The sequence below is a fragment of the Nycticebus coucang genome, chromosome 9 (assembly GCF_027406575.1).
Source record: "Nycticebus coucang isolate mNycCou1 chromosome 9, mNycCou1.pri, whole genome shotgun sequence".
NCBI classification, from domain to species: domain Eukaryota; kingdom Metazoa; phylum Chordata; class Mammalia; order Primates; family Lorisidae; genus Nycticebus; species Nycticebus coucang.
The window spans coordinates 40,183,837-40,206,043 of NC_069788.1; the positions used below are offsets into that span (position 1 = coordinate 40,183,837).

At 53.2% G+C, this 22,207-nt stretch overlaps 1 protein-coding gene and 1 long non-coding RNA gene across 2 annotated transcripts; one reads left to right on the forward strand and one right to left on the reverse strand.

Annotated features, from left to right (window-relative positions):
- The first annotated feature begins 212 nt into the window (after positions 1–212).
- Positions 213–14,728, forward strand: KCNK17 (potassium two pore domain channel subfamily K member 17). Its single transcript, XM_053602780.1, has 5 exons — positions 213–560; positions 2,526–2,640; positions 8,832–8,992; positions 9,342–9,516; positions 13,766–14,728. Exons 1-5 carry the CDS (start codon positions 324–326, stop codon positions 14,074–14,076), a joined length of 999 nt encoding a protein of 332 aa, XP_053458755.1. The 5' UTR covers positions 213–323; the 3' UTR covers positions 14,077–14,728.
- Positions 3,755–14,861, reverse strand: LOC128594199 (uncharacterized). Its single transcript, XR_008382514.1, has 3 exons — positions 14,723–14,861; positions 9,666–9,852; positions 3,755–8,237 (listed from the first exon to the last, which is right to left on the reverse strand). It is a non-coding gene; the product is annotated as an uncharacterized LOC128594199 (long non-coding RNA).
- Between the last annotated feature and the right edge of the window lie 7,346 nt (positions 14,862–22,207).

Here is a 22,207-nt window from a genome sequence, read left to right on the forward strand (position 1 = left end):
ACTGCAGGAAGTGCTGTGGGGGCTCTGGGCCCCTTCCCTCTCAGCGCCTGCGGTCCCCAGCAGCCCTCTCCTTCACGGCCTGGGCTTGGGAGTAGGCAAGCCGCACACTTTTGAGGCGGGGCCAAATGCCCCACTCAGAGCCTCTTTTTGTCCCTAGGATTGGATCCCAAGGCAGGGTGGGGCAGGGCTGTCTCATTCCCCAGTACTGTGCGGGGGAAACTGCACAAGGAGGCGTTTGCTAGAAGAAGGACCAGCCGGGCTTCCTTTACGCCTCAATCCTGGTCCCCGGCTCCCCGCGAGTTCGGCTCCCTGCCTCTCCCGCTATGTACAGACCACAAGCTCGGGCGGCGCCCAAAGGCAGGGGCAGGCGCTGCGCGGTGCCCAGCACCATATTACTACTGCTAGCCTACCTGGCTTACCTGGCGCTGGGCACCGGCGTGTTCTGGGCGCTGGAGGGTAGCGCGGCGCAGGTCTCCAGCCTCAGCTTCCAGCGCGACAAGTGGGAGATGTTGCGGAACTTCACGTGTCTGGATAGCTCGGCGCTGGACTCGCTGATCCGGGTCAGGGGCGCGCGGGGCCGGCCCGGGCGCGGTGGGATGGGACAGGGCAGCGCGGGGTGCACCAGGCGACGGCGGGAGCGCCAGGCCCGGGACAGGGAAACCGCGGGAGCATACACGTGGGCACTACGGAAGGGGCTTTCCGCGGAGAGGACCGGAGGGTGGGGCGGAACCCCGGGGAAAGACCCCGGCTCTAACTACAGGGTTGCGCGGCGCCGGGCTCCGAGCCCTCCTTTCGGGGGCCGGAGTGCGTGAATGTGTCCCGTCGGGAGGCACTGGGAGCACACATCCGACTTTGGGGGTGAGGCCGACAGGGGCGCGTTTCCCGGGTTAGAAGCCGGCAGGGCCGACTCGGGAGCTTTTGGTCCGCTGGCGGGGGTGTGGCAGGTGACGCTGGGAGCGCGGCACTGCGTTGGGGTCCGACGGAAGGCGAAGAATGAAAGGGCACACCTCCTGGAGCCTTCCAGAGGGCGAACCGGGCGCGAATATGCGAACTGGGGACAAGGACCGAAGGGGGCACTGGCCCGGGTCTAAGGATGAGCAAGACCCAGGGCTGAACAGTAGGAGCCTGGAGGGCAGGGGCGCGCCCGTCCGGGAGGGTGGGTGGAAGGGTTCCAAGGCGCTCTGCCTGCGCCAGCGGCAGCGGAGAGAGGCTCACGGAGCTCAGAACCGGCTCCAGAGAGGGAGACCCGGCGCAGGGCCGCTCTCCGGCGGAGCCCGCTTTGCTCCGAGTCTTCGGACACCCAGGGCCCGGCGCGCCGCTACCCGAGCAGCGGAGGCCGGACAGGGCTCACGGCGCAGGTGAGGGAGGAGTCCGGAGTCTCTCCCCGCCTACGCACCAGAAGTGGGGACTCAGTAGGAGGAGCAGGCAGGGGAGGGTTCCCGGGTTGGGGCATCCCGCCAGGGTGGTTGTCTCTTCCCACCCAGGCTACGCCGGATTTGCTGGTGCTCCATTGACCCAGGCATTAACATCCCGGGTCCTGGTTCAGTACTCACACCCCTTCCTCCGGGAGCCCAGAACCCGGGCCTCGAGAGCTGCACGCCAGCCCAGAGGCCCTGCCTGGCAGTCACGGTGGCTCCTCCGCAGAGGAGCACAGGCCCTGCGCCCCAGGCTCTCCAGCCCAAACCCAGTCCCCGGAAGGTAGCCAGAAAATGTGTCAGACTGTGAAGGGACCGAGAGTGGAGCGAAGATAAGTTCTGAACCCTCCAACTAGGACGATTCGGCAGGGTCGGGAGTTAGGCGGGGTATGAACTATCTCTGCGAGGGGCCTTAGGTGATTCTTCCACCCGGCACCTGCGAACTTCTGTGAATACATCAGCTCCGCCCTGATGCTAAGGCCAGCTGACGTTAAGGCGGTGAACTACACGGTGCGGGAAGATGGCTGTGCTGATGACCATAGCAATGAATGCTCCGTGCAGCTCTGTGCCTCGAGCTTTCCCCATATTAACTCGCTTCAGTCTCACCTCCCTCGGGTCTAGGTACTCTTACCACCCCCTTGTTGGAGGTGAAGAAACTGAAGGTCAGACAGCCTCCATAGGAGCACATGGCTGGGGCTGCCTCTGTGGATGTGAGCGCTCCCTGGGCTTCCCCCCAACCTCCTCCTGCTCCACCTCATCCCCCAACCCTCCTGTGGCTTCAGCCATCCCCAGGAATGTGGTATCCATCCGAGGTCTTCCCAGGAGTACTAGACGTGTACCTGCAACTTCTCAAATTCCTCAAGGCCAAGAGCAAGCAGTGCTCCTGTCCCCCTCCCAGCCCTGCTCTTTCACCTGTTCCAAGTCTCTGTTATTTGTCCCGTGTCCACACACCCTCACAATCCGCTGGGATGCCTCCCTTGCTGCCCAGATGCTGCCCTGGCTGGGCTGGGATGGAAGAGTGATTGCAAGGAGAGGGCACAATGTGTGTGTTGGGGTGCAGGGGCCCAGTCGCCCCACAGAGCACGGTGGTCACTGCAGCCTCTCCCCCAGGACATCATCCAAGCATACAGAAACGGGGCCAGCCTCCTCAGCAACACCACCAGCATGGGGCGCTGGGAGTTTGTGGGCTCCTTCTTCTTTTCCGTGTCCACCATCACCACCATCGGTAAGGGCAGAATGGGCCAGGGTGGATGGGGCTAGGGTGGGTGGCCGCTCCCCGAGGTGCAGTGGGGTAGTTGTCCTTTGGAGGAGTTTCCTAGGGCCTCACAAATCCAAACATCACAGTCTAGCATGGATACCACCTGGGAGCACAACGTTGGGCCTCACTGCAGAACTTCTGGCTCAACCTCTGCATTTTACCCAGATTCCCAGGAACTCCTGTGCAGTGTTCAAGTTTGAGGAACACAGCTCTAAGGGATTCTGCCTCACATGGTCTTTCAAGAAGCAGAAGTCTCCAGATAGAGCAAAAGATGCCTCTGGGCACAAGTGTGGTGGTGTCCTCAGCTCAGCCCGCCCAGCACTGAGGCCCTGGGTGGTGGTTGGGGGAGGTGAGGGGAAAGCTGTAAAGGAGGAAGGGGCATAAATCTAAAGAAAGAGGTGTTCTGCTCCCAGAAGGAGCTGGCCACCCATCCCCCTGGCAGCAGAAGAAAAAACAAAAAACAAGGCCTCTCCTCAGCTGTCTATAGCCCTTCAATCCCCGTCACCATTTTCCCCTCACACAGGGACACCTGGGCTAGTCCTGCCCCATAGGATAACTGAGGCAGAACTTGTCCCAGGAGGATACTTGGTGGCTACTATTACAAGACGGGGAAGAACAGGCTATATCCCGGCAGCTCTGAAACCCAAAAAACCATACAAGTCGCCCCGGTCCCTTTTGCCCCATCCCCTGCATGACACTAGAAGTACCACCAGGTGGCAGGCTGACACCAGCCGTGACTCGGCATCGCCTCCCAACGCCTGGCCAGCCTGGGTCTTCTGGCCGTGACTCCAGTATCCCAGCCTTTGTCCTCTAGAGGATGGGGTGCGACAGAGCACCCACAGGACTCTCCATCTAGTTTTAAGCAGGCAGTGCTTCTCAGGGCTGCACAGGAGCTGGGCAATCCTCGAGACAAGTGTGTTTGGGAGGCCCCTCTGACTCCTCGGACCCCAGCCCCTGGCAGGACTGGCAGGATGTCACTTTTTCATCTTTACATCCCCAGGGTCTAAAATAGGGCCCAGCATAGAGTGGGCGCTCAATAAACTCTCCACGCTAAGGAATTCCATTAAATACGCACTCAGCACAGACTGAGTCCCAGGGCAGCAGCAGATCTTGAAGCACAGGTGGGTGGCTCAAGCCTCCCAGATGTGTGGGACCTTCCTACACCCTTTATCCCAAGCCCCTGCTTCAGCCCACGAAACTCAGAGCCTCGCAGCCCATCTCTTCCCATCTCTACCATTCCTAGCCTGGACTATTCCCACGATCCTTCCTTTCTACGCAGTTCCAGCCACCTCAGAGAGGAGGGCAGAGAAGGAGGACCCTGCCCCACCACACACACAGTACAACAGAATTCATTTGAGGTATTCTTGTGCCAGGCACTTTGATTTTTGAGATCTCAAAATCACAAAATTTTTGTGACCTGCAAGGATAGGTTTGAGATCTCAAAATCACAAAATTTTTGTGACCTGCAAGGACAGGTTTTTCTATTTTCATGTCACACACAGGGAAACTGAGGCACAGGGGTGCTGTGCAACTTCCAAGGTCCTATAGCTGGTGAGCAGCAGAGTTGGAACTTGAAACCCAGCTAGAAGACTGCATTGCTCTTTTCAATAGTGTCTTCCCTTGGAGGGTTTACAAGGTGGGAATTCTAAGCAACAAGGAGATAGCCATTGAGGGCTGGACAATAGGGTCATGATTCTGTGATTATCTATCCTTCTATCTATCACACACACACACACACACACGGAAGGAATTCAGAGCTAGCAGGAGGAGTGGGGAGGTGGGCTGCAACTGGGGCACTTAAAGAGAGGGAGGGGTATTCTGAGAGGCACAGCTGAGGGAAGTCACTTTGGGAACCCCATCACCCTGGGACTGGTGCCTGTAAGGGCTGTACTTTCCAGGTGCTAAAATGACAGACACGCAAATACTTCTGGGCCAGTAGGATGGGCTTAAGCTCAGAAATCATGCCTCGTCTATAAACGGCATTCCTGGCTTGCTTATTTGTTCATTCATTTGTCCATCTATTTATTCAGCAGATAAATTGTGTAGCTAGTGTGAGCTAGACTGGGTGCTGAGGAAGCAATGCTAACCAAACAAGCAAACCCTGTCCTTGGGGAGCTGGCACTGTAGTATGAGGGGACATGCATGAACAAACAGGTACCTGGATAATCATCAGGTGGTGGAAGGTGCTTAGAGAAAGTTAAAGACAGTTAAAGTGGCGGAGGGATGACTGAGAATGATGGGAAGGAGAAAGTTAAAGCCTGATTAGTGATTAGGAGGCTGCTATAGATTGGGTGGCCATGGAAGGACTTGCTGATACAGTAACATTGAAGCAGGGATGTGAGCAAAATAAGGGAGTAAGCTCTGCAGACATCAGAGGAGAGACCCTTCTGCCAGCAAGTGCAAAGGCACTGAGGCAGGAGGGACTGGCCTATGTGGGAAAGACGGGGAGATGGGTTACATGTGAGAGATCTGGGTAGCTGCGGAGAGCTGGAAACTAGGACTAAGTTCAGAGAGAGTACAGAGGAGGACCCCAATCATGCAGGGCCTTACAGGGTCCCCAGAGCTCCTAGCAAGGTAAAGAGGGACACTCAGGAGATGTGACTTGGATGGAGAGGTGGGTACCCAGCACTCAACAGGTAGGCAAGAGTTTTACTGACATCCACTGATTTTCCTGACCTGAGGGATGACCAAGAATGATGGGGAGGAGAAACCCCCACTTAATATCAGCTTTAGCAAACTATAGGCCTCCAGGGGCTAGAATCTAAGCGCCATCATCCCACTGGTGAGAAGGGAATGAAAGAACCCCAGCAACGGAGGATGGAACTTGGTGTGTACCCACAGCTGGAGGAGAGATGGATGGAAATCAAGGGTTTACCTCTCCCTAGATGCCACCAGAAATGAGAACCCCCTTCCTATAGGAGAGGAAAGCTATAAAGGCCAACAAGGGAGGAGCATAGGGCCTCTGAAGGCCTCAGTTCAGAAGCCAAGTCAGTGGAGTTCCATTTTTTTAATCCATTCATTCATTCAACTAACATTTAGTTAGCACTTCATATACACTAGATGCTTGAGAGCTCCCAGTCCCATCTATAGCACACCTCCCTGGTCTCATTTCATCGCCACATTACCCTATAGGTGGATGCCAGCATTCTCATTTTACAGAGGAGAAAACAGGCTCAGAAGAGTCAAGCCATTTGCCAGAGCTCCCACAGCCTACAAGGGGCGGAGCTGGGATTCAGACCTAGGAAGTGCATCAGACTCCATAGCCCATGCTCTGGATGGCACTGCTTTGGCCTCTTTCAGGACCCTCAGTAAGGTGGATGGAGCAAATGGAAATGACCAGTTGCACTATACAAAGCACAGAGGAACTTAGGGTATGTGAGTGGGCTCACCCCAGCTGAGGGAGCAGGAGTGTCAGGCAATGATATGGGGCAGGTGGGAGGCATTTGTTCATTTACTTACATATTCATTCATATATTAGGCCATTAAGTTTGAAATGTCTGATTTCAAATCAAAAGTTTAGTTTATTATATACCAAACAGGAAGCAATAAAGTTAATCAAAGTATGTGCCTAAACTATCAACACAGTTTTTCCCTTTCAACAGTTTATGCCACCATTGAAGAAGCCTAGAAAACAAGTGGTGATGAAATCACAAAAGGTGTTTTCCACAGCTTATTAAGATTGAAATATTTTTCCTTGCAAGAAAGGGTCCAATGCCTGGAGAAGGGATAGTCAGTTGGTGCAAGGTCTGGTAAATATAGTGGATGACAGAGTTTCTGAGTCCAGCTTCTGTAGTTTGTGCAGCGTTGATTTTATGACGTGTGGTCAAAGGTTATCTTGTAAGAGGATGGGCTTTGTCTCTATTGACCAATCTCAGCTGTGTAAGTGGGAGCATCCTCATTATTTCGTCCAGTTGGTTGCAGTAGGCAACCTTTGTAATCAATTGACGAGGTTTTATGAAGCTATAGTGCACTGGTTCTCAACCTTCCTAATGCCTCGGCCCTTTAATACATTCCCTGTGGGTCACGACCCACAGGTTGAGAACCGCTGCTGTAGTGGACAATACCAGCTCTGGACCAGCAAAGACACACCACCAGCTTTTTTTGATGAATATTTGCTTTGGGGCTGTGTTTCAGTGCTTCATCTTTATTCAACCATTGAACACTTAACCATTGTCAAAAAGTATCTATTTTTCATGGCAGAAAATAATACAGTGTAGTGTGACAGCAAAGAGAAAGGCAAGATTTGAAACGATTTCTCTTCTGACGCTCATTTAATTCATGCAGAACCCATCTGTCCAGTTTCTTTATCTTGCCAATATGTTTCCAATGGTCCGATATTGTTGAACAGGAACTTCAAACCTTGCGGCTAATTCACACCTAGGTTGAAATGGATTTGCTTCCACCCCAGCTTTTGGCTCATCATTATCCACCTTGGTCTCAGGTCGCCCACATGATTCATTTTCAAGATTAAGATCATCACAATGGAACTTCTCAAATCATTCATGTACTGTGCGTTCATTAGCTACATCCTTCCCAAACACTTCATTTATATTTTGAATATAACATGAATTTTTGATTTATACTTGGTTTCACAAAGATTGCTCTTCAAAAAGTTTGAAAGATAATCACAAGCCAAAACATGCATCTGAAAGAATGAGGATGTACCTTCACAATAAAAAAAAAAGTTCAAGTGAAATGTCAGAGATATCAACTGTCAAATTTAGTACCGAAGGAAATCAGACATTTCATACTTAATAACCTAATATTTCCTCATTCATTCACTTACTCAGCATTCAAACTTGTCCTTATTCAACACACACAGTGGTGAGCACCTATTAAGGGTCAGATCTTGTGCCAGTTGTTGAAAATGTGAAGAGGATTACGGCCTAGGCCCTGCTCCTGAGGGGCTACAATACCTGGGGGAGGCAGACATGGAAACAAACCTTTCTCACCCAGTTCATTCCCCTGCAAGCCTGGGCAGAGTGCCAGGGAACCCTGGATGAGGAGCTGTTCTACTGCCGAGTCAGACACTAGAAGGGTCATTGACAAGTGGGCAAGGGAAGACACTGGCTCTTCATTGTCATGTTCAAAGGCACAGGAGGGCCTGGGGGCGTAATAGGGCAGGAGTGTAACTTGAATGGGAGACTCAGAGCTGGGCTGGGTGAGAGTTTGGACTGTCCCCAGCAGACATGAGACTACTGAAGGGTTATAGCCCGGGGAATGGTCTAATCAGGTTTGACCTGTGGTAGTGACCGAGGAAGGCTGGACACAGAAGTTGACAAGGTAGGATGTTTGGGCTGACAGACAAACATCCTTCCTTTGTGAACCTCTCATGCTCCCCTCGACCCCTCCCCTGGGTCTGCTGATGTTCTATCTTCTGCCCTGCCCTTCCACAGGGCCGGGTGAGGGGGACAGGGGGGAGCCCAGGCATATTAGTTTGGGTCTTAGAGGAATCAGGTCTCAAGACAGAATTAGATGTGCAAGAGATACGTTGGATGGGGGCCTTTGGAAGATAAAGTAGAAGGAGCAGGAACAGGTGGTGAGAGCCTCAGACGTAAGATAACCTGTGAAAGGAGAGAAGAAAGGAAGGAGGCTTCAGGGGAGGATCTGCATTGCTTCACTAAGGACATCTCCGCACAACCATGGGGAGCCCCGATGCAAAAGGAGGTCTGCCCTGGGCAGAGACCACTGCTGTAAGAACCGGCTGTGGCTGGAAGCAGCCTGCAGACAGCACGCCCAGCCGTAGCTTGGATGGTGCAGTAGATCCCCCAGGGTGCAGCAGCTGGAGGCTGTTCCTTCCTGGCCCTCTCCTGCATCCCCCTGCCCACCCAGGGAGGCAGGAAGTGAAGAGAGGAAAGATGAGACCCTTATACTCAGGGAGCTTGAGTTCATGGGTGCTGCCTAGCCTCCCAGAGCTCCCGCTGTCAGATCTGTAAATAATGGTGCATCATCCTGAGCTGGAAGAGTGGCTGTGAGGGAATGAATGCACAAGGCCTCTGCAGTGCTGGGCACAGGAAAGGACGGCCTTGGTGAGGACCAGCCGCCCACATCCAGACGGGGTTACAAGGAGGGCCCCAGGGGTCCACCAGGGGTAGGGAGTGTGGTGGGGAGTGGACGGGGCCAGCAGACAGGCCCCTGAAGCGCCCCTCTCGCCTCAGGGTATGGCAACCTGAGCCCCCACACGATGGCTGCCCGACTCTTCTGCATTTTCTTTGCTCTTGTGGGGATCCCGCTCAACCTCGTGGTGCTCAGCCGACTGGGGCATCTCATGCAGCGGGGAGTACACCACTGCTCCCACAGGCTGGGGGGCACCTGGCAGGTGAGGGTGCTGTTGGGCACAGGGGGCTGGGTTATTTCAAGAATGAGGTGCTGCAGTGGGAATCTGGGTCCCTGATGGGGAGAGGTGGGTGACTGGTGGGTGGTGGGGAGTGGTGGGGGGCATCATTGCCCAGGATGGGGTCCTGGGTAATAAAGGGATATCAGAGGGAGAAACAGGTGGGACCTGGAAGACAGGAAAAACACAGGGCAGCCAGGGCACAGGCACCTGGCCCACAACCTGGGGACCATGAACCAGTGGAAGGCATTCCTGAGCAGCCCTGTTACTAGGGAAAGCTCTAGCCTGCCTCCAGTTCAGCACCCCAGGCGGTCTGCTCCCTCGGCTCCTACAGGACCCCGGCAAGGCGCGGTGGCTGGTGGGCTCCGGCGCCCTCCTTGCAGGCCTCCTGCTCTTCCTGCTGCTGCCGCCGCTGCTCTTCTCCCACATGGAGGGCTGGAGCTACATCGAGGGCTTCTACTACTCTTTCATCACCCTCAGCACCGTGGGCTTCGGCGACTACGTGATCGGTGAGGGCCCCCAGCAGGCAGGCTGGCGGGAGGGGTCTAGAGATTCAGCTGCCTCCACCTCCCACTCAGCTCCTCCTGTGGTCCAGGGGACACGGTCTTGCCCCCCCTTTCCCGTGTGATGAGCTAAGGTCGCATGTCCACAGACTGACCTATGGTGCTTAGAGTCCTTCCAACAAGGGGAGTCCCCGTCTTCCTCCTCTGTCTGTCCTTGCCCCAGGGTCTCTCCTCCCCACTTGGCTCCCACACTCCGTGGAGCATCAGCCCATCCCACAGCTCCTGGGCTGGAGATGACAGCCCTCAGGATCAGGTAGTCAAGACCAGAAGACTCGTGAAATCCTGTTGGAAAACAATTGGCAGCCAAATTCTGAGTGTCAGCAAGAATAGCAAGAAAGGGCCTTGTGGCTCAGGGGACCCAATGGTCACTACCCAACATAGGTGAGACGAGGGCCCAGAAGGCACTAACCTTGCGTAGTAAAGCTGAGGTAGGATGCCCAGCAGGTGGCAGCAGGGACATTAGTGCAGTGACAGGGATGGCTGAGCCCCCAGCTCAGCTTCATCCTCCCTCTCGTCTTCTTGCCTGTGAGGCACTGAACCACACTGGCCTCAAGGAGCTTTGTACCCTCCCTCTGATCCCATGGCCCTAAAGTGGGGGAGGAGGCCTTGCTCTTCCACACTTTCCCAGCAACAGAACCCAGCCCAGAATGTTAAAAGGAAGTTTCACCAAAGTAGCAGTCAGCTAACTCATCAGGGAACCTAGGGTGATGGTTGTCACCCCCACTTTACTGAAGAGGAAGATGGAGCTCAGAGATGCCAAGCCATCTGCCTAAGATTGCACAGCTTACGAGATATGAATTCCAATCTATTTGACTCCAAAATCCATACCCTTTCCAGATTGCCTAAAATGTCCCTTTTCTGGGTCTCAGTGCCCCTGGCTGTAAAATGCACTTGCTAAGACTCCTTCAGTGCCTTCTGGCCCCTTTGTGTAAGGAACCCTTCCTGGACCTCTCCTTCCCTGGGAAGAGGTATCTGGTGCTGGGAGGTTCATGCTGCCCCCTTTCTGATGTCCCCAATCTTGAAAGGAGGGCTATTGTTCTAGAAGGAAGTCCTTCCACCTGGGTTATGTTCCTACCTTCACCCTCAGAGTGGAGAGATGTGTCTGAGAAGGGCTGAGCCCACCCTGCAGCTCCAAGGGCCACACCTGCTCCGCTCACAGCTCAGGGAACGATTCTTGGAACTGTCCTCTCGCCTCTCTTCTTACTGTCATTTCCCTGTCCTTTCCTTCCCAGGAAAGACTGTTGCATCCAGTTGCATAGGTGGGGCACTGCACAGCCCTATAGGTTTGCCATTCACCCAGAGCATAATGAGGATGGTGCTCAGGGAGTTGCGCAGCCCTCTATCCTTGTCCCCTCCCTTGGTTCTCATGCCCTTTAAAAATTATAAATGCTATTCTGTCACCTTCCTAGCTCCTCTGAAAACCTTCATTGTTTTCCCATAGTTTTAGGATGGAGTCCAAATCCATAACTAGGCCCCCGAGGGCCCTGCCTCCCTCCCCAGTCTGAGTTCTCTCCCTTCCACACTGCATTCCAGCCACCACAAATACCGAAAGTACTGCTCTGACCAGCTGCAGCAGCTTCAGCCCAGGGCTGTGTGGTCTGATGGGTCCTGCACCAGCCTCCCCTGGAAGCCAGCCTGGGGAAGCCGACATGTGAATGTCTATGAGGATGTCCTGAGGCCTGACGGTTCTAAGAATCGTTCCCTGAACTGTGAGCGGGGCAGGTGTGGCTCTTGGAGCTGTAATGTGGGCTCAGCCCTTCTCAGACACATCTCTCCACTCTGAGGGTAAAGGTAGGAACATAACCCAGGTGGAAGGACTTCCTTCTAGAACAACAGAGCAGGGCAGGGCAGAGGGAGCAGGGGGCAGCCTCTCGACACAGGGGCACCTAAAATGGGAAATAGGAGGAAAGGCCTCAGCTAACATCAATGAAGAGGAGGTGATATCACACAGCCAGTCTACGAGGAGTCCTTGCAGGATCCTTGCCAGCCTGTGAGCTCCTAGCTAGGAGCATCAGAGCAGGAACAGGCCTCCAGAGCCCCCTTAGTACACCCTGACTGGGGAGACCCGGTCCACTGTAAGAGCCCCTCACGCCCAGAGGAGCTGCCCATGCACACCACTCCCACCCAGCATCCCCCTTCACATCTCCAGGGATTTGCTACCCACTCTGGGTCCCTGTGTAGCCATTTCGGTGCCTCATGGCAAGTGACTACACTGAGGCCCCACCACTGCATCTGCAAGGGGTCTTCTTTGTGCAGATGGGGAAAGTGAGGCCCAGAGAAGGGAAAGCAGTTGAATAAGGTCATGAGCAGGCAAGTGGAGGCAAGTCTAGGGTAAACTTCCAAGCCAAGGCTCCTCGCCCCACCCATGTTCCAGAATCTTCCACATTTATTCCTCAAATCCCTCAGCTTTCCTTGTCCTCCAGCAACAGAGTCAACTCCTTTCTTTGATGGGAATGCTGAGCTCTGGCCACTGGACGCCAGCAGGCACAGGGGTGCTGTCTTCACAGCCACTCCTCTGCCCAAAGGCTCTGGCCGGAGCAGCCCCAGGTCTCAGCCGCCGCCTCTCCCGGGCCCATAGCCCTCGCTTCCCCCAATTGCATTTGTGGCTCAGTCTAGCGCCCTGCCAGCTGCCAGGTCTTCTGCCACTTATAATTTCAGTTAAACAAATGAAATAAAAGGGGCGAAGAATACCTCCTCCCTTCTGTTACCAGGAGCAAGTCAAGCTAGCGGGTGGCGGGGCCAGAGAGCTGGCTCCCCACTGATCTCATTTGGGACCGTCAGCGGAATCACGGCCCCATAACCCAATCAGCCTAATCCAATCCCAGATCCTGCCCCACAGCAGAGGTTGGCTCTAAGGCTGTGGCCCATTCCCAGCAAGGGTCCAAGAGGAGGGCCCCGTCTCGTGGGACCTGGATAGAAAGCTGGGGTCAGGGGAATGACAGGACAGGATGCGCAGTAGACAGATGGATACAGGCAGGAAAGGCGGAGGAAGAACTAGAAGGGCAGATCTCCACCCTTTGAATGATCCCAGTCTGATGAGGGAGGCAGGGAACTAAATTAGAGGGCATGCCCGTGACAAGAGTTATCTGAGACTCACGGCCAGCCACCCTGTCAGCCCCTTGCCCCAGCTCTTATTCTCTAGAATGGACTGCATTGGGGTATTTGATGGACAGTAAAGAAATCAACCACCTCCAAGGTCTTGGGCGCCTGTTATCTGCCTGGCACCATTCTGAGTGCTTTAGCTGCATGGGCCTGTGTGCTCCCCACAGTGGCAGGAGGAGGCCTCTTACTGTCTCCATCTTACAGACGAGGAAGTAACTCACCCAGACAAAGCACACGGGCTGTGGGGAAAGCGTCGGGGAAGCCCAGTCTAGTTTCTAAGGAGAGACATCTGAGCTGAGATCTGAAGGATAAGGAAAGGTAACCAGGCCAAAGGGAACTGGAAACTTGGAGCTGAGGAGACAGCTAGTACAAAGGTCCTGAGGCAGGAAGGATGACAGCTGTGCAAATGGGGGAAAGAGCGATGTGGCAGTGAGAAGGGAGAGGTGTGCTGCAGAGACAAGGACTTGGGACTTCATCGTAAAAGTCACAGGGGAGCAAGTATACTCCCCCGCGGGAGTTTCACAGGAGAGGGGTGTTCAGACAGATGGGGTAATCACATCTACTAAACGGAGGAAGGACATCCTCCAGAGGTCACACCTGCTCTTCCTACATTCCTGGCTCCAGCAAACTGCCTCCTTTCACGTATGAGGAAACCAAACACAGAGACAGGTAAACAACAGAGCAGGCATCAGAATCTCTAGAGTCTTGTTAAAACTCAGATTGCTGGGCCCACCCCAGAGTTTCTGGGTCAGTAGGCCTGGAGTGGGGGCCCCAACATTTGCATTTCTAATAATGCAAATGATGTTATGCTGTTGGTCCAGGGACCATACTCTGAGAACTGGGATAAAGCATAAACAGAATCCTTCAGAAAGACAAAGAAGAAATTTAGCCTCCAAGTCCAAGTACCAGTCCAGGGAGGCATCCTGGAATCCTAGGGAGATGATCATAAGACCAGGAATCAGACAGTCTGATATGCTGTCCCACTGATCCCTCAACCTGCTCTTGTGAACCAGTGTATGGATTCCCGTTTCTGTTGGGCAATGTGCTCCTGACTTGCCCAGGCCTCCATCCTCTGACCTCACCTCTTCCGCAGGGATGAACCCCTCTCGGAAGTACCCACTATGGTACAAGAACATGGTGTCCCTGTGGATCCTCTTCGGGATGGCGTGGCTGGCCTTGATCATCAAACTGATCCTCTCCCTGCTGGAGACCCCAGGAGGGACATGTTCCTGCTATGAGTGCAGCTTTAAGGAAGACTTCAAGTCCCGATGCTGGAGGCATGGGCCAAATGGGGAGGCAGAATCCCACTCCCCACAGCAAGGTTGCTATCCAGAAGGGTCTATAGGCATCATACAGCATCTGGGACCCTCTACTCAGGTTGCACGCTATGTCAAGGACAGCTAGTTATCCTCCAGCATTTGTTCGATCATCCTCCTCAGTAACAAGACCTCTCATTTTAAGCTTGGCTATGACCACTTGAACAAAAGACTACATTTTCCATTCTCCCTTGAGGCTAGGTACAGCTATGTGATTAAATTCCATATAAGAAATACAGAGAAATATCCTATGTGACATGGGATGTGACTTTCAGGTGAGGACAAGACATTCCCTTCTTCCCCTCTTCTTTAGCTGCCTGCAATCCTGATACGGTGACTGGAGCTCTGGCAGCCATGTTGCACCATGAGGTAGAGGCCATGTTTGAGATTGGTGTGGTAGTAAGATAGAAAGAGCATAAATCCCTGGTGACTGCAGAACCATCATAACAAACCTGACTGAATACCACCAGATTTCATTTATGTGAGAGAGAAATAAACATTCTATTTAAGTCACTATTATTTGGGGTTTTCTGTCATTTATAACCAAACCTAATTCTAATTGACCATACAAACCCAGAAATGAAAATAGCATCTAAGACTGGAGCCAATCAGAGGAAAACCACCCCCTCCCTAAGTGGGTTTGTCCCCACTGGTGGAAAGGATGGATTGAGAGCTGGACTGCTGGCCCCCTATCCCTTTCAGAGACCCTCCAGGTAAACTCACTAAAGATTTACCTATAATCCTCAGGACTGATACAGCCAGCAGATGTATTGCAGTTCAGCTGCTGAATCCTTCTTCTATCACTCATTCACATTGCAGAAAAGCCTGGGGCAGGCCAGTGGGCTCTTCCTGCCTCACCCCACCCACCTGTATTTGAAAGCTTCAGCCACAGTTTGCAAAGCCAGATAGGGTTTGAGGCAGCCACTTCTATGTGCAGAGCGTCTCTCACTCAGGGTTGCTGCTAAGGCAGCACAGAACGTAGCGGCCCCCACCACACACATCTACACACTCAGGTGCAAAGCCCAGTAAGAAGTCCCTGGCTAGCCCAGCCAGCACCTGAGGGTCACCGGGGCCAGCTGGGTTCTTGCCCTCAGTGGCCGCCCAGGACTCTGTTCCCTCCACCCACCCTGTGAGTTGCATCACAGGGGCACAGGGAGCTCTATGTTGCCCTTTCCTGTGGACAAACCCCTCATCTTCAGAGCCCTCCTGGAACTGGGTCGGGGGTAGTCTTTTGACCAATGAAGAAGTGAGGGCTGTTACCCCATCCTGCTTGCACCATCCAGCCTAAGTGGATGAAGGCCCAAACCAGAAGCAACACCAAAGGGAAAACAACAGGGTCCGTGCTCTCATCCTAAGGCGCACAGCCTGGGCAGAGGAAGATGGAAGTGAGGAGGGATTGCTAGAAGCCTGGAAGTGTCATCCTTTGTACTTTACTCTTACTGCAGAAAGAGGCCTCGTAATTCAAAACTGGGAGCAAGGGACAGGCCAGCATGCTGGGATGGCCATTGCGGTCCTGCCTGGCCCCCCTGGACTCAGAGTCTGTCTCTCTCCCATCAAGCCCTTCACCTCTCCATGCCCACCCCTCTCCTTGATGGCCGGGAAATGCTTGACCCAGAGGGACCCAACCTGGAGGGCTGGGAGGGTGCCCAGAGGAAAGTTTCTGATTGGCCAGTTCTGCACAGGGGTCTGCTGTACAGCCAATGAAGAGAGTTCCTGGAACTCTGAAGTCCAAATCCAGACCATGGGTGGGGCTATGGGGTAGGGGTGAGGTCCTGAGAAGCCGTGCTGGGGTCCACCTGGAGAGGTCTGGATCTGGAAAGGCACAAGAACGGATGGTCAGATTTCAGTTCAGAAATCACAGACGAGCTTGAGGCTTAGAGGGGAGAAACAGTGAGGGACCGTAGGAGTGAGGATGATAGACAGATGCAGGCTGAGAATGTTCACGGTCTGCAGGTAAGGAGCCTAATCATTCAGGACTTCCCACAGCCACATCCTGGCCACCCAAGGCCTTGAGGAGGGAAAGGGGGCTTCTTCAGACTGTGGCCCTTGAGGGTGCTGAGTTTGGAACCAGTCTGACGTGTTGAAATCCTGGTTCCACTGCATAAGAGAGCTATAACCCTGGACAAATGTTGCATCAGTTTTCTCCTCTGAAAAAGGGAGATAAGAGCAGTTGTAATCTGCCAGGACAAAGTTAGTGACTGTATGAAAAGAACTGAAAATGGTGTGTATCAGCCCAAGGGAGCACCGAGTGCATTCCAGCTGTCAGCGTTCCACAGCTGGCCCCATGGACAAGGATGGAGGGAGGCAGACGATCTGCGGGCTGGCGGGTACGTGGCAGGCCACACCTCCCTGACCCCCCCCTCAGGGCTGGCCAGCAGGCTGAGCAAGGGGTGACGCAGGACTGAGCCCTGCCCTTGGGGGGCTCCCAGGCTGACACCATCACACTGCTGCCTGGATGAGGGGACAGGACACACATGAGTCACAGGGGAACCTCAAGGCAGAGACCAAGAGGAGCATGCCAAGTGTGCAAATGAAGGGCCTAGGGACTGACAGCGGCTGCTGCCACAATGCTAGGGCCAGGCAGACCTCGGACCCCAGTGGCCACCTCTGCCCACCCTCCCCGATGGCTGCCCTGCTGTGGCTTCAGCGTGGTTGAAGCAAGACCAGACTCAGCATCACTGAGTGGTTCCCTCTCTCACAGCAGTATCTCGTATCACTATCTTCATTCTTATTGATTAGTATTATTTCTTAACACTTATTGGATGCTTATTATGTGCTGGGCACTGTTCTGAGCTCTTCACTTATACTAAGTCACTTACTTCTCTCATTAATTCTGTAAGAAAAGAACTATTATTTTTAATAATGGTTTTATGATGGAGAAAATGAGATCTGCAATGAACGTTAAGAACGTTAAGAACAAAGGCAACCACACCACCCTGTGTGATCTCTGCCAGTGACTCCCCTTTCTGTGCCTCAGTTTCCTCACCTGTAAAAGAGGAGGCTGGCTTCAGGGAGCCTGAATCTTGCTAATATTTCTAGGACCTCAGCTTTGGACTGGGTTGTTCTAATTAACCACATTTCAGAGAGCCGCAGTACCCAACCCCACCCATCTCAGTCCTCCTGGGTCTGTCTTAAGTGCTTGGATCCAAGGAGGTTCTCTTTCTCTCTCTTGCTGTCTTTCCCTCTCTCACACAAACTCACACTCTCACTCACTCACAGGACTAAGAGAGGAAATCTGCATGAATCCCCCAGGCCCTCAGCTGGGCCCTCACAGCCTCTGCAATGCTGGAGGGAGGGGCATCCACTCATTTTAGCAGCCAGACTAGAGGAGAACTTGACTCAGCTGAAGACAGAGGACTGATCAGTGGGAGACAACAGCTGTGTTGAAACTCCCCCAACCCCCATCCCCAATTCCCCTCAGCCCTTATCTCACCCGGCCCCAACCCCTGGCTCCAGGCCTGGAGAGTGCTACCCCGAAGTGGGCCCCACTGACTGCCCCCTCCTTGGCCCTCCCCAAACCACACACAGTGCTGGGCCCCACCTATGCTGTAGGTCCCTGGGCCTCCCACTCCACTCTCCAGCACCCACCCACATAGACTGCTGGTTCCTGGGCTCCAGCCACACTGACACTCCCTCCCCCTCCCCCAGCAGACAGGGCTGGACCCTGTGTCTCCTGACCCTCCTTTGCTAGCCAAAACCTATATCCAGCTAACATTGTCCCTTGGGACCAAGGAGACAGCTGCCATCATCTCCCAAGGCCTTCCAGGACCATTCCTGAGGTCTTTGCCTAAGATTTCCAGCCCCTACACCATCCCAAACACAAAACCTCTTTCATCCTAGGAATCCCATATCAGGACAAGGCCTGGTGGCAGAAAGAGCAACGAGAGCTGAACACCTCCCACTGTGGCCTGCTCGCCTACCCGACCCCCTGCACACGGTCCTGAAGTGTGAAAGCAAATCCATCCACACCCACTGTCCACAGCCACGGACAGAACCCCCTGCCCTCTGCCTGGCCCTGGGGTAGAACCCTGCTCAGAACAGCCCACACTCCAACCTTTCCACATCTTTTTAGTTCAATTTTCATCCCATTTGTTCTTCCCTGGACTCAGGCAATTATGAGCAACATTTGAGAAGGCAGATAACCTCTCTGAGCCTTGGTTTACCCATCCGTGAAATGGAAATCCTGATATCAACCTTGAGATTGTGTTGATGAGTTTGGGCACTGGAGTTGGAGGGGAATGGATAACAGATGAGAAAGCACATATGTTGGACTGGCATAAAATAGGGCTCAAAAATATTTACTCCCCTCCTTTTCTCTTCTTGCACTCAAGCCCTCCCCTAGCCTCTTTCATCAGGCAGCTCATGAAACCCATCTGCACCCCTTCCTCCTGCAGGTCCTCCTGGATCTGCCTGCCCTCTAGCCTCCAGTGGACCCAGGAGAGGCAGGAAGCGAGATTAGGTGGAGGCAAAATATTTTGCAAGCCCTGAGAGGTGAGAAGACAGAAGACAGTCTGTGAAATGAGAGAGAGGTTGCTGTGTGTCTTGGCAGCTCCCCATCAGCCCACTGGCCACAGCCTCTAAGGGTCAGGTCATTGTCCTGGGGAGTGGGGCCAGAGGAGCAGGGTGGGGATGGGGCTTCAGCGCCACTCTCTCACTGTTCTTCTCTCTTGGCACCCTCTCTTCATCCACTCTGACTTTCTCTGGACCCTGAAGCCCCTGGGCAGAGTTGGGGAAAAACAGGGGCTGACCTCCATGGGTTGTGTCACTAGGCTCCGTAAGCCTGAGAAGGAATGTGATGCGGGCAGGAGGAGAGAGGAGCTCAGGTATTTATCACTCCTCTCCCCACAGGCCCTGGGTTAGGCTGTGGCTATGACCCCAGGGCAGCAGCATTGGCTGGGTACTAGACAGCTCCCTCACTAGGTTAGCCCCAGGCTGGTAATGACCCCTCACTGTTGCTAGTTCCTGGGGAGCTGCACTGTCCCCCAAACATGGACCTGCCCATGCTCTACACCTAGTCCCATCAATGAGCCCTTGGAAAGCACCATTTGTTCCCAGCAAGGATTCAGCTAATCCAAAAACTGAGTTCATCAACTTCCTACCACCTCCCTATAATACAGCTGGAGGGTTGGGGCTCAAAGCACTGGATTCAGGTCATGGCAGAATCAATCCAGCCCCCTGACTGGGGAATTCAGCTCTTGCTCTGGGTAATGGAAAGAGGGTAGAGACCCAGGCATGGTGCCAGGCAGAACCCCTCAGTCCTGCCTGCCGGAACAGCAGTGCAAGGGAAGGAAAAGCGGCTCCCCTAAACTGTGTTCTTAGCTCTGCAGAGAAGTCAGGCAGGAAGGGACAGAACAGACCCTGTCCCCAACGTGGACCTCTACCAGACTGGGAGTTCCATGGCATCAGAAACAAAGTCCCCCCCATCTGACTAGATGCTCCCTGCATGCAGGGACTGTGTTTTACTTTATTATCCCCAATATCCAACTCAATCACAAACAGTGCAAAACTTAGAGACACACAAATGTACAAAATACAATCCCAGCCATCTAGTAGGGAAGCAGATTCACAGAAAATGTTCCATAGCCAGCCCTATACAGCCTCATGCCTGGAAACCCAGCACTTTGAGAGGCCAAGATGGGAACATTGTATGAGCTCAGGAGTTCAAGACCAGCCTGGGTAACATAGTGAGACCCAGTCCCTACAATTTTTTTTTTTTTTAATTTGGGCATGGTGGCACATGCGTGTAGTCCTAGCTACAATGGTAGGGGGGCTGCCCCAGGAGTACTGCTTGAGCCTGGGAGGCCCAAGTTATAGTGAGCTATGGTCATGCCATTGCACTCCAGCCTGGGTGACACAGCAAGACTGTCTTTAAAAAATAAATAAATAGGGTGGTGCCTGTGGCTCAAGGAGTAGGGCGCCAGCCCCATATACTAGAGGTGGTGGGTTCGAACCCAGCCCTGGCCAAAAACTGCAAAAAAAAAATAATAATATAAATAAATAAATAAATAATGAAAGGCCCCCTAAAGCAGTGCTATATATAACGTGCCGTGGTCCAGCGCAGGGCAATCTCAGGCTTGCCACTCACTCCTGTGTGACCTTGGACAAATCACTTCACCTTGTGGTGGCAAACTCATCCCAGTTTTCCTCAGACCATCCTGGAAAAGTACCACATCCTAGAACCTGTTGAGTCCCCTAAGCCTCAATTTCCTCAAATGTAAAAACAGAAATGCTAATAGTAGTACCTGCCTCATCTGGAAGACTGTTCGTGTGGATAAAATGGGCTAATGCAAATCAAGAAATTTTTGTTTGGCACAGAGTTCACGCCTACATGATTGGTCTTCTCTGTTTGAGCTTCCCAGAAGTGGACTCAGGGACAGGATTTGGCTGCAAGTAGTTTATTTGGGATGTGATTTCAAGAAGCACAGAATTAAAACAAGGAAAGCATTAAGGATCAGGTAACTGCTATAGGCCCTGGAGCTCCAGCCCACTGAACATCCCTACAACCTGCACAGAGCATGCCTCAAAGCTGTCCCCTCTATGTGGCTAGCAAACTGGGCTATTCCCAAATCCCATTTCTCATTGCTTGGGGCTGGAGTAGGAAGGTGTTAACCCCTCAACACATGTTATAGGAAGCCTGCAGAGTACACAGGATGGGAGTGCTGAGGAGACCAGCACTGTCAGCATCTGCCACAGATGTGCTAACTCTTCTTGTGATATACAGAGGTCTGGAGGCAGAGGGGTGCAGCCGCTGGCTGTGAGGGAAGGGAGCCAAGGCAGGAGGAGGGAATGTCTGCCTGAGCTTTGAAGGCTGCATAGGAGTTTTCCAGGCCAAGGAGGAGGCAGGCCTTATACATAGTAGGTACACAATAAATGTTTAAATGACTGTCTCTCTTTCCCTCTTTATCTCTCTTTCTCTCTGTGTGTGTGTGTGTGTGTGTGTGTATGTGTCTCTCTCTCTCTCTCTCTCTCTCAACATTTAAATAAATGCCAAATAGGTTGAGAGTGATTCTAATGCTTCAGCTAGTGGGGTTGACTGTATGCTGAAGAGCTGTAGGCAGCCAGAGGGCAGGTGGTACTGTCAGCAAGGAGGCATCAGGAAAGGCTGGATCAAGGTACGAGGACCTGAGCTGGTGGAAAGAGCTGGTCCCTGGTGGGCAGGTGAAAAAAGGGAGGGTAGACCAGGGAGAAAAACTGGGAGAATTGAGGCAGAGAAGCAGGAAAGAGCAGAAGGAAGGAGCATCAAAGAAAAGGAAGAGAAGGGAAAAGAATGGAAAGGAAGAAAGGAAGAGGGAGGAGGAAAAAAGACACAGAACACTCCATCCCAGAAGTGGAAGGAGACCCCAGAGTCCAGCATCCCAGAGGTCGAAGGACAGCAATAACGACTTTCATTGAGAACTTGGGTTCTCCAGTCCTGAGTCCTACCAAAAGTGGGGGCCAGAGGCATCCAGAAGATTTCCCAGGAGAGAGGAGCCCTGAGCCACAGGGAGGCTACTGTGAGCCCAAGAACCTGAGCTCCGTGGGAAGCAGCCGCCTGCAGGGCCCTGGGAGCAAGAGTGAGCTGAGGGCAAGGCGCTGTCCACAAGCCAGGAGGGAGGAAGGTTCCAGTGGTTATTACCAGACCTGCACAAATATTGTTGTTTTGACTGGTAGTGGGGATTGCTTTATTTTTCCCCCCAAGAACCACAAGTCTGATGTGCAGACTTATTTTAGAACACGACACCGCAGGAGAAAAGCAACCTCTGGCCTTGCCTTTCCTGCTTCTCCTGGTGAGACACACGTGCAGCTATATTCACAGGCACCCAGAGTCACTGAAAGTGACCCAAACCACAAATGTTCAGTCCACTGATGCCAAGTACCTGCTGGAAATGCCTAACTTGTTGTAGTGGTAAGAACACCCCCTTTTTAAAAATAGGTAAAGCAATTACGACAGTGCCTGGAATATTAAAAGCCCCGTAAATGTATTTATCACCATTTAGAGGCTGAATAACCCAGCAGCTCTTAAGCATGGACACTGGAGCTTCATTGTCTGGGTTCAGAGCTCGCTTCACCCCTCACTGGCTATGTGACAATGGGCAAGCTGCTTAACCTGGCTGTGCCCGAGGATTAAATGAATTAATGCAGGCAAAGAGCTCAGAAAACAGTCTGCCTCAGACACAATAGTTGTCAACATCATCATTACCAACTCCTGCCCAGGGAAGGAACCAAAAATGGCCAAACTC